The sequence below is a fragment of the Rhincodon typus genome, chromosome 38 (genome assembly GCF_021869965.1).
Source record: "Rhincodon typus isolate 14 chromosome 38, sRhiTyp1.1, whole genome shotgun sequence".
NCBI lineage: Eukaryota > Metazoa > Chordata > Chondrichthyes > Orectolobiformes > Rhincodontidae > Rhincodon > Rhincodon typus.
The window spans coordinates 16,179,654-16,192,284 of NC_063369.1; the positions used below are offsets into that span (position 1 = coordinate 16,179,654).

A 12,631-nucleotide genomic window follows, 5' to 3' on the forward strand; every position below is an offset into this window, starting at 1 on the left:
ATTCCCAGTACTGCCAGGATGGAGATTCCCATTCCCAGCACTGTCTGTATAGAGATCTCCATTCCCAGTACTGCCAGGATGAAGATTCCCATTCCCAGCACTGTCTGAATAGAGATCTCCATTCCCAGTACTGCCAGGATGGAGATTCCCATTCCCAGCACTGTCTGAATAGAGATCTCCATTCCCAGTACTGCCAGGATGGAGATTCCCATTCCCAGCAGTGCCTGTATAGAGATCCCCATTCCCAGCACCGCCTGGGCAGAGATCCCCATTCCTAGCACTGCCTGGGTAAAGATCCCCATTCCCAACACTGCATAAGTAGAGATCCCCATTCCCAGTGATGCCTAGATATAAATCACCATTCCCAGTACAGCCTGGGTAGAGATTCCCCAATCCTAGCGTTATCTGGCACCTATTCCTCCAAATCCAGTCGAAGTGGCGATCAGTACATAAACCATCTTTAAACTAGAGTTCCTCCTCTACGTGGCACAAGCTGCACTCAGGCAACCTGCCAAAACCTACTTCAGCATCACTTTCAAACCCGTGACCCCTGACCTGTCCTGTCTGGAAGAGCAGGGTTAAACAACATGAGGGGAAACAGCTCAAAACACTGCAGTTAGAATGCATTTCATGTGGATTGCAATTCCTAAAGTAATGAAATGGCAGTGTATTAGCCCTTCAAAAATCAAGTCTTTAGTGCTACTGTTTTGTCACTGGAAGTAAATACATTTGCAGAGATAACTGCATACAGCTGTTATAGTTGTCTGTCTCTCTCTCTCTCTCTCTCTCTCACTCACTCCCTTTTTCTGTCACTCTCTCACTTTTAAGTTCTCTCTCAAACTCTCTGTCCTCCTTTCTCTCATTCTCTCTCTCAGTGTGCGTATCTCCCTTTTGCTGTCTCAGTCACTCTGTCAATCTCTCTCACACTGACTTTCTTTTTTCTCTTTCTCTCAGTCACTACTCTCCTCTCACTCTTTTTATCTCTCACTTCCTCACGCTCGCTTTTCTCTCACTCTCTCTTTCTCTCTCCCTTGCACTCTCTCACTTTTTCTTACTGTCTCTCTTACTTTCTCTATCACTCTTTTTCTCTCTCGCTCAGTCACTCTTTTTCATTCTCCCTCTCTCACTCACATTCTCCCTTCCTTTCTCATTCACTCATTGACTTACTTCTTTCTCTCTCTCAGAGTCATGCAGCACAGAATCAGACACTTCGCTCCAACCTGTCCATGCCGAACATAATCCCAAGCTAATTAGTCCCACATGTCAGCTCCTGGCCCATATTCCTCTAAACCTTTCCTATTCGTGTTCTTATCCAAATGTTTTTTAAACATTGTAATTGAATCTGCATCCACCAGTTTATTCTTATTTGCTCTCTTATGTTCTCTCTCTCTTACAGGTATCGCCTCCTACCTCTGTCTCCTTTCACTCGGACTCTGGAGCCCAAGAGGCCCTGATTTGAGCAACTGTACCTCACCCTGGGTAAACCAAGTGGCACAAAAGGTAGCCATGGAAGAGAGAAACTTCAGGGTCAAATGCAGAAATAAAAACACAGAATGCTGGGGATACTCGGGAGATCTGGCAGCAATAGTGGAGAGAGACATAGAGTTACATTTCAAGTCAAACATGACTCCTCTTCAACTTTCTGTTTTTAATGTCCAATTTCCAGCATCGTCACTATTTGGCTTTTGATCACTGGGCCACTGGTGGCATGTCTGAAAGGAACTCAGAAAAGTGAATGGAATGTTAGCCTTAGTCTCGAGGCTGGAATACAAAGGGCTGGAGATTAGCTAACAGCTGTGCTTATATCCCATCAGCGCTGTTCCCTTCCATTCCGTATCACAATTCAAGAAGGGAATATTGAGGCAGTGTAAATTCATCCAAATAACACTGGTGCAATAAGGTTAAATTATAAAGACATAAAGATGTGAAATTAGAAAGTATGGTTAGGAGGTTTGCAGATGACACCAAAATAAGCAGTGAAGAAGGTTACCTCAGAGTACATTAGGCCCTTGATCAGATGGGCCAATGATCCGAGGAGTGACACCTGGAGTTTTAATTTCGATTAATGTGAGGTGCTGCATTTTGGAAAGGCAAATCAGGGCAGGATTTATACACTTAATGATAAGGTCCTGGGGAGTGTTGCTGAATAAAGAAATCTTGGAGTGCAGGTCATAGTTCCTTGAAAGTGGAGTCCCCCAGGTAGACAGGATAGTGAAGAAGGCATTTGGTATGCTTGCCTTTATTGGTTAGTGCATTGAGTGTAGGAGTTGAGAGGTCATGTTGTGGCTGTGCAAGACATTGGTTAGACCACTTTTGGAATACTGCATTCAATTCTGTTCTCCCAGGTATAGGAAGGATGTTGTGAAACTTGAAAGGGTTCAGAAAAGATTTACAAGGATATTGCCAAGGTTGGAGGGTTTGAGCTATAAGTGAGAGGCTGAATAAACTGGAGCTGTTTTCCCTAGAGAATCGGAGGCTGAAGGGTGATCTTATTGAGGTTCATAAAATCATGAGAGGCATGGATAGGATGAATAGCCAAGGCCTTTTCCTTGGGATGGGAGAGTCCAGAACTAAAGGGATTGGTTTAAGGTGAGAGGGGAAAGATTTAAAAGGGACCTAATGGGACGCGTTTTCACGCAGAGGGTGATGCGTGAATGGAATGAGCTGCTAGAGGAAGTGGTGGAGGCTGGTACAATTATAATTTAAAAAGCATCTGGATGGGTATATGAATAGGAAGGGTTTAGAGGGATATGGGCCAAATGCTGGTAAAAGGGACTAGATTTATTTAGGATATCTGGTTGGCATGGACGAGTTGGACCAAAGGGTCTGTTTCCATGCTGTACAGATCTATGACACTATTACATGCTGTGTTTCCTTCAGATTAGAAGATAGAGAGACCTTTTGATTTATCGTCACAGTGCCCTACCAGAAACTGTTGAACCTGGTTAATGTTTATTTAAAAATGCCAAGGTTGGAGGGTTTGAGCTCTCGGGAGAGGCTGAATAAGCTGGGGCATTTTTTCCCTGGAGTGTTGGAGGCTGAGGGATGACCTTGCAGAGGTTTATAAAATCGTGAAAGGCATGGATAGGGTGAATAGCCAAGGTCTATCCCTGGGGTGGGAAGAGTCCAGAACTAGAGAGTATAGGTTTAACGTGAGAGGGGAAAGATTTAAAAGGGACCTAATGGGCAGCATTTTCACACAGAGGGTGTTGCATGTATGGAATGAGCTGCCAGAGGAAGGGGTGGAGGCTGGTACAATTACTACATTTAAAAGGCATCTGGATGGGTATATGATAACACAGTGTGGAGCTTGAGGAACACAGCAGGCCAGGCAGCGTTAGAGGAGCAGGAAAATTGACGTTTCAGATCGGGTCCCTTCTTCACCCTTCTTCAGTCCTGACCCGAAACGTCAACTTTCCTGCACCTCTGATGCTGCCTGGCCTGCTGTGTTCCTCCAGCTCCACACTGTGTAATCTCTGACTCCAGTATCTGCAGTTCTTACTATCTCTGGATAGGTATATGAATAGGAAGGGTTTAGAGGGATATGGGCCAAATATTGCCAAATGGGACTAGATTAATTTAGGATGTCTGGTTGGCGTGGACGTGTTGGATGCAAGGGTCTGTTTCCATGCTGTACAGATCTATGACTGTATGACATGTAGTGTAGAGTCTGCTTGGGTTTCCTTCAGATTATAAGATAGAGGAAACCTTTTGATTTATTGTCACAGTGCCCTACCAGAAACTGTCTAACCTGGTTAATGTTTATTTAAAAAAAGAGTAGAAGATGGAGGACTGATTGAACTAAACTGCTAACACTGATTAAATAATTTGATATGGCAGGACAGAGAGAAAGTGTTTTTTCTCACAGAGAACCAAGAACAAAAAGACACAACCAATATCTCATCAGGTATGATATCAGGATGCCACTGGCACTTCATGTTTTGTATTCATCCACTAGGATGTGGGCATTGCTGGCTGGGCCAGCATTTATTGCCCTACCTTAATTGCCCTGAAGAAGGTGGTGGTGAGCTGTCTTCTTGAATTACTGCAGGCCATGCGCTTATGGCAGGGAATCCTCTAGTGCTCTTAAGAGGAGAATTCTGGGATTTTAACCCAGTGACGCTGAACGAATGGCAATATAGGGTGGAATCTTCAACATTTTACATAGATAGTGGCTTGTGTGTGGAATGAAACACCAGACAAAGGTGGTGGATGCACGTACAGTTACAGTGTTTAAAAGACATTTGGATAAGTTCATGAATAGGAAAGGTTTGGAGGAATATGGCCCAAGTGCAAGCAGGTGGGACTAGTTTAGTCTGGAAACATGGTTGTTGTGGACTGGTTGGACCAAAGTGTCTGTTTCCGTTCTGTATGACTCTATGAGTCCTGGAGGCAATGAATGCAGGAGTGAGAAAAGGATTTAATTGGGTGGGGAGGGGTGGTCTACCAAACCCCTGCCACCCTCCCACCCCTACATGCAACCAGTGCCAACCTCTCATTGGCACAGCACTGCCAGTGCAGAAGTTCAAGATCCTGCCTTGTGGGTGAGAGTGAGAGCAGAGTGCACAAGTGTGGCATCCTGGACCATGTAGAGGAGTGTGAGTCTGATTCACATCTTTTTGTTTTGAATTGGGTACAGACACAGCAAGAGCTCAACAGCAGTTTACTTTGCAGATTTTTCAGTTACCACAGAAGGAAAATACAGTAAAACTGGTGAATGGGACAAACTGGTCACCTTCTGGTTAACACTGGTGTCTCATAGAGCCTGAGGTTTGATTCCAGCCTCGGGCAACTGTTTGTGTAGAGTTTGCACGTTCTCCCTCTGTCTGCATAGGTTTCTGCTGGGTGCTCCGGTTTCCTCCCATAGTCCAAAGATGTGCACTTTAGGTGGACTGGCCATGCTAAATTGCCCAAAGTGTCCAGGGATGTGCAGGCTAGGTGGGATAGCCATAGTAAAAAAAATCCTATGGGGATAGGGTGGGGATTGGTCTGAGTGTAATGCTTTTTAGAGTGTCAGTGTAGACTTGATGGGCCAAATGGCCTCTTCCTGCACTGTAGGGATTCTATGATTCTAAATGGTTCAATTCAGCTCATGTACCTGAGAAATGATTGTCCAGTCCACCCAGCACATTGGACCGGTATTTTCGTTCCTCTGGGATTTTCTGGTGCTGATTGTGCATCATTCGGACCTTGCTTCAACAGATTAAGAGTGGAGAGAATGCAGCTAACATTGCGAATGAGCTGTCCCGGCACACCAGAGGCCCAATTTATGCTGGCGATGTCAGCTCCTCTGTCAAACTGATGGAGCAATTACTGGATATTCTCGACGCCCAGCTGCAGGCTCTGAGACCCAGTGACAAGGAGTCAGCGGGACGCAGTTACAACAAGGTTTGAACCATTTTCCTTCATGTGGATTACATCTATTTATAGGGGACAGTTAGCATTCACAAGATCCTCAGTTCAGAGAGGGAGAAGTGGGTGACTGCAGAGTGGAGAGATAAAGAAAGCAGAGCACAGAGTCAATAGAGAGAAGAGTGTGACAGAGAATGCAGAGTGAGGAGTAAGGGATAGAGAATTCAAACCAGACAGAGAGTGAGCAGAGCAGTGAGAGAGAAAGAATATACAGCAAAGAATGAGAGAATGCAGAGCAGAGAGCAAGAGAATGCAGAGCAGACAGAGAGAGAATGCAGAGTGGAAAGCAAGAAAGACAATATAGCATAGAGAAAGAATAGAATGGAGAGAAGGAGTATGCAGAACAGAAAGAGAGAGAATTCAGAGTTGAAAGGGAGTGAATCCAGAGCAGAGAGACAAAATGCAGGGTGGTGGGAAAAAGGGAAAGAGAATACAATCCAGAGAGAGAGGATGTAGAGTGAAGAGAAAGAGAGGAAGTTAATATGATGGAGGGAAGAGAATTCAGAGCAGAGAGGAGAATGTAGAGTGGGAAGCAAGAGAGAAAGATACAGAATGGAGAGAAGGAGCTTGCTGAGCAAAAAGAAACATGGAAAGAATGCAGAGCTTAAAGGGACCGAATGCAGAGCAGAGATTCAAATGCAGGATGGTGAGAAAAAGAAAAAGAGAATACAGAGTGAGGAGAATGAGAGAAAGAGAATGCAGAGCAGAGAGAGAAAATATGAGAACAGAGGGAGAGAATGTAGAGCAAAGATAGAGAGAACGCAGAGTGGAAAGAAAGACAAAATATAGCACAGAGAAAGAATAGAGTGGAGAGAAGGCACGTGAGAGCAGAAAGAAAGAGAGAAAGCAGAGCTGAAAGGGAGCAAATCAAAATTGGAGAGAAAGAGAATGCAGAGCTGCATGGAAGTGAATACAGAGCAGAGCAAACTGCAGAGTGGTGAGAAAAAGAGAAAGAGAGAGAGAATGAAAAGAAGGTAATACAGTGGAGAGAAAAAGAATGCTAAGTAGAGAAAGAGACAGGGAATGCAGAGCTGCAAAGGAGTGAATGCAGAGTGGAGAGAGAGAGAGAGAGTGCAACCTGGGGTGAAAGAATGCAGAGCAAACAGTAAATGCAAACTGGGAAGGAGGAAAGAGAGAGAGAAGAAAGAAGGAGAATGAACAGCAAAGAGAGAATGAAGAGTGGAGCGAAGGTAGAGCAGAGAGAATGTTATCAGACCAGAGAGAGAAAGAGAATGTAGACTAGAAAGAGACAGAAATAATATGCAGATCACAGAGAAAGAGAAAGGAAGAATACAAACTGGACAGACACTCCACCCACCCTTCCAAACATCCACTCCCAGCCTCAACCTCTCCCACCTCTTCCTAATCCACTCCTTCCTATTCACTGCATGGACAAAGTGTTGAAGCAACCAGAGGGAAAAGAGAAGGCCAGCAGCTGGAGCTGGATGGGGAATATATATTAATCTTGGAAACTGGGTTCACAGCAGCAGTTTTTAAGATTTACAATCACAGTTTGTGAGTGTTTCTTGCACAGCTTGTGCGGTGGGAGGTGGGTGTCAGCTGAAAGAATGCCTTTTCGAACAACCTCCAGAAATAGCAGGAGCAAAGATTCTGTATTAATATAGAGCATTTAATGGAAGGATTTATTTGCACAGTGAAGAGAGAAAAGGTTGACAGTGTGGAGGAGGAATGAAATGTGCAAAACAACACCAAATGGAGTTAAGTGTCAGTAGGCATGAGGTCATCACTTGGGACCAAAGGGACTGTTTTTAAGGTTGAAAATGCAAGAAGCAGAATGAAATTTGAGGGATCTTAAATCTTGTGGAGACTGGAATGGAAAGAAATTGGAAACACTTCTGGTATTTTCACCTTCATTGCAAAGGGACTATGATGCATAGAAGTTAGGAAGTTAGTCTTCAAATGCTGAGGAGCTGAGGTTAGACCCCATCTAGACCACTACACCCAGTTTCGACCATTGAAGGCCTTATCAACTTGTGAGGAAATGCAACCCAGATTTATCAGGATGGTGCTGAGGGGTAGGGTTTAGGTTCGATCAGAGTGGTCAGATCTTGTGTACTCACTGGAATACAGAAGATTACAGGGAGATCTTATCACATCTGGAGTGACTATAGTGACCCACTAGGAAAATCCATATTAAACTTGCAAATAAGAAATATTGGTTCGACCCTGAATAACTCAGAATGGAGGTTCAGTACTATCAAGATATTCATTTCCAAATATTTCAAGGGAACAATAATCTATTCCTTCTGCTTGGGTAAGGGGCAGTGGGGAGAGTCCTAAACAAGTGGGAATAATCTAAAAATTAGAGCTAGGCTATTCAGGAACACATGCAGGAAACACATTTTCACCCAAAGAAACTTGGGAAGTCTTCTTTCCTGTAAGACTGAGAACACGAGAGGGCAGTAAGAGCTCCGAAGGCTGAGGCTAATCAATCTTTGTTCTTTGTGTGGCCAGGGTGAAAGAGTGAAGTGGGATGTTGGGATTTGGGTAAAGCTCGGCCGTGTTCTTATGGGATGGTGCAGCAGGTTCGAGGCCCTACCTGACCCCCTCCTGTTCCTGGTGATTGTTCACCATGTTACACATACACACACACACACACCGGCTGCCTCACAGTACAAAAAGGCACAACTCTGTATCTGGAGCAAACAAGAGCTCAGGACGTCAGCAAATAAGAAGAGCAGAGAAATTGGTTCACAGCAGTGGGACTTCCTCTGCATGTGACAGTTTTGGAGAATGTGTGACAAATGTTGTGTTTTCCTCTCTCTCTCCCAACGGGCACAGATACAGAAACGGGAAAGGACCTGCAGAGCGTACATAGAGGTACGTGAGTGTTTGTGTGAACTTGTTGGGGTTGGATTCATGGATTTTGCACAGTTGCTTGATATTTACTTGTAACCTCTTCTACCTTCCCAACACAACGTCCTTTCTATCCTTTCTTTAATTCACTCCCGCACCCCAGTTGGGAGCACTCCCCCTGAGGATCATCAGGTGGTGGCACAAAGACCCACTGGTGTTTTTTCTTTACTCTTTCATGGAATGTATGCTGCACTGTTACTCATTCCCCAGATTCCCACAAGAAGGTGAACCATTGTACTTCTGTGGGTTTAGGGACACCCACAGTGTGTGGCTGTTAGGGAGGAAGCTGCAGGATTTTGACCCAGCAAAACTGAGGGAACAGTGAAATATTTCCAAGTCCGGACAGTGAGGCATTGAAAGGAAACTTGTGATGGTGGTGTTCCCTTGTACCTCCTGCTCCTGTCCTCTTGGATGGTGATGGTCGCGGGTTTGGAAGATGCTGTCAAAGGAACCTGGGCGAGCTGTTGCAGTGCATCTTGTAGCTGGTATGCACTGCTGCCACTGTGTGTCAGTGGTGGGTCTAATCTAGGCTGGCAGACCAGACATTGGGATTTCTGGGCTGGGGTGTTCTGTATGGCGATAGACTGTGCTTTCCATCACATCCCAGAGATTGTTCACTTATTACTGGAGACTCCGGAGCAATCCTGGAGAGGTTGGCAACTCAACCCTAAAGTTACTGATCTTGATACAGATGTGATTTACTTACAGGCTGTTGTACAAACGGTCGATAACCTACTGAGACCAGAGGCTCTGGAATCATGGAAAGATATGAACACCACGGAGCAGGTTCACACAGCAACCATGTTGTTGGATATCTTGGAAGAGGGGGCCTTCCTACTGGCAGACAACCTCAAAGTGCCGGCTCGAGTCAACACCACCACTCAGAATGTCGGTGAGCATTGATGGGGGGATCGGTTAAGTGTAGCTGTTCTGGCCTAACTTCATATGCCTGCCTTTGGCCCATATCCTTTAATGCCTTTGCTTAATAAAAAAAAAAATTATAGATCTCAGATTTAAAACTAATACCTGATCCAGCATCTGTTTATGAGATTTCCAAACATCTGACTCCAATATGTTACTGCTGCCCACTCCACAGCACCTTTTTGTTGTGCTGCTAATGTGTTGTTGGTTTAGCTCAGTTGGCTGGATAGCTGGTTTGTGACTCAGAGTGATGCCAACAGAAGGTTCAATTCCCCCACCAGCTGAGTTTACCATGAAGGACTCTCCTTCTCAACTTGTCCCCTTTCTGGAAGTGTGGGTAACCCTCAGTTTAAACACCACCAGTAGTTTCTTTCCAATGAGAGAGCAGATATGACTAGCATGACAAAGTCTCTATTTTGTCCATTTTAAATTCCTTGGCATTCTCAGTGCAATTCCACTGTCTTCCTCCTCTTCTCTCTGAACACTGAGCTATCTCAGTCCAACCCAAACATCTCAATACAACCACTGCATCTCAATCTGCTTCCCACCTCAAAGTTTAATCCAGCAAAACCCAAAGTCATTGTCCTCAGGGTGTGATTCTTAATCTTTCAAAACCCACCTTTATATGTTCCCCTAAACTCTAAAGTTTCGGCAAAGATCTGTAGTTTGGGTTGTGGAAGAGATTGCTGACTTGTTCGCTGAGCTGGCTTGTTTTTGTTCAGACATTTCATCACCATGCTAGGTAACATCATCAGTGGAGCCTCTGAAGAAGCGATGTTATTCTACTCCACTTGGAATTTATACTGTCCGGTCCGTTATGGTGAGTAGTGTCATTTCTAGTTTTGACCTGTATGGGGTTGTATATGGGGTCCAATTCTATATGTTTGTTGATTGAAGTAAAGGTGGAGAACCATGCCTCTAGGAATTCCCATGTGTGTCTATGTTTGGCTTGGGCTACTATGGTTACTTTGTCACAGTTAAATTGATGGCCTTCAATGTCTGAATGTACCAATATGTACTGTATACAGAAAAGCAACCCATACAGGTCAAATCCTCAACTTCCACAGCAACCACCCCAACGTCCACAAACAAAGCTGCATTAGGAAACTATTTAAACGGGCCACCACTCACTGCAACACTCCAGAGCCAAGCAGGAAAGAGGAAGAACACTTATACAAGATCCTCACTTTAAACGGATATCCCCGCAACTTCATCCACAGATGCCTACAATACAGACGACCAGGAGGACACAGTACGCCCTAACACACTGGCCACACTGCCCTACATCAAGAACATATCTGAACAGACAACAGACCACTAGGAATCATGGTAGCACACAAGCCCGCAGCCAGTCTACAATAAACACTCACAAGAATTAAAGACCCCATTCCCACAATGTGCAGAATGAACATGGGTTACAAAATACCATGCAACGACTGCCACAGATATTAAATCGAACAGACAGGAAGGAAACGAGCCATCAGAATACATGAATATCAGCTAGCAGCAAAACAGCACGACAAACTCTCCTTAATATTGGTACATTCAGACAATGAAGGCCATTAATTTAACTTGGACAAAGTAACCATAGTAGCCCAAGCCCAACACGCACAGGAATTCCTAGAGGCATGGTTCTCCACCCACTTCAATCAACAAACATATAGAATTGGACCCCTTGTACAAAACCATACAGAACAAAACCAGAAATGACACTACTCACCATAACGGACTGGATAATATAAATTCCAAGTGGAGTAGAGTAACATCGCTTCTTCGGAGGCTCCACTGATGATGTCACCTGGCATGGTGATGAAACGTCTGAACAAAAACAAGCCAGCTCAGCGAGCAAGTCAACAACCTCGTTCCCCTAAACTAATCCATTGACGCTGTGAGTAACAGCACAGGAAATCATTTAACATGTTAAAAGTCTTGCACAAAGTATATGTTTTCTACGAGGCATCAAACTTTCTTCCTGTTACATGTGCCGCTTCTCTTTGTCACAAAGAGATCTGTTATTGTCAGAGAGAACATCTTTCCTGCCACACGAGCCCCGTGTCCCTCTGAGTACATCACACGCAGCATCCTGTCCCACCATCTGTAGACTGATTTACCTCCATTCACCACAGACCCTACTTGCACATCCCATCCTGCCTGGGCTCCAATTAATCTGGTGCCACTGTCTGTTGATATAATCGAGATCTGAAGGCTGTTTTGGACTTGAATTATCCTCTCTGCATTGATACAGGAAATGAGGAACCTAGCCCTCTTTCCAAATAATACCACATCAGCGCTAACTGCAAACATGTTTTTCTTTCCTCCCTCTGTTTATCTGACACTGTATACCTGTTTCTGTCTTACTATTTTTTCCACTCTATCCCGTTTACTCATTTGGTTCTTTTGATTTATCTGTCCCTTCACTTTGTACTTCTTTTGTTTTCTCTGTTCCTGCCCTTTGTCCTCTTTGTTGGGATGCTGGTGCCCACTCTTCCGCTGTTGTTCCCTTGTTGTGCATCGACCATGTCTCCTGTGTGTTTCATTGTCTGTTTCAACTAATCATATCTCTCAAAAATGCTGTCTTGCTCTTTCATGTCCTCTTATTGCATTTCAAATTTTTCTTTCCTTCTCCCATTCCTGCCTTCTGCTCTCTTCTCCTCTCCCCTCTCCTTTCCTCTCACCTCTACCCCGTCTCTTTCTCTCCCCTTTTTTCCATTCCACCTCTCCCCCTCCTCTCCATCTCTCATGTTTGTTCTATTCCCCTTCCCCACCCCACTGTGCTTTCCTCTCTCCTTTTCTTTCCACACCTCACTCTCCTCTCCTCTCTCCATCTCCCCCTCTATCTCCCCTTCTCACTCTCTCCCATCTCCCTTGGTCCACTTCCACTCCCCTCCTCTCCCTCTCTCTCCCCTCCTCGTGCCCCTTTCCTCTCCTCTTATCTCATCCTCCAAACTAATGCTTCTGCTTTCACTCGCTCAACCCTCTCTCCCTTCTCCTTTCAATCCCCGCTCTGTTTCTTTCTGTCTATCTATCTCCCTCCAACAGTGTTTGAAGTCTGCGTGCTCAACACTGAAGAGCAGGTGAAGGAGCTGACATTTCCAAATGGTTATCTGACAGAAAGCTTTATCCAGATCTCGCCAAACACCATCAAACAGAACAGCCGTAATGGTAAGTGTGAACACAATGCAGACTGTTAACTCCTGCACTTCTGAAATGTATTGGCTGAGTGAGGACCATTCAGGTTCACAACATGCATTCTCCCGTTATTTCCCCAGCACCATCGCCCCATTGCAACAAAACTGTTCCCAAAGCAAGAGATAGTAAGAACTGCCGATACTGGAGTCAGAGTTAACACAGTGTGGAGCTGGAGGAACAAAGCAGGCCAGGCAGCATCAGAGGAGCAGGAAAGCTGACGTTTCTTCAGAAA

The 12,631-nt window shown here is 44.8% G+C and overlaps 1 protein-coding gene across 1 annotated transcript in view; it reads left to right on the forward strand.

Annotated features, from left to right (window-relative positions):
- LOC109919125 (adhesion G protein-coupled receptor L1-like) overlaps positions 1-12,631 on the forward strand; it is a 337,549-nt gene that overhangs the window by 250,590 nt on the left and 74,328 nt on the right. The window contains exons 7-11 of the mRNA XM_048617997.1: positions 1,397-1,500; positions 5,203-5,388; positions 8,215-8,253; positions 8,998-9,181; positions 12,250-12,372. Coding sequence (XP_048473954.1) covers positions 1,397-1,500; positions 5,203-5,388; positions 8,215-8,253; positions 8,998-9,181; positions 12,250-12,372 — 636 coding nt within the window. The remainder of the gene's footprint in view (positions 1-1,396; positions 1,501-5,202; positions 5,389-8,214; positions 8,254-8,997; positions 9,182-12,249; positions 12,373-12,631) is intronic.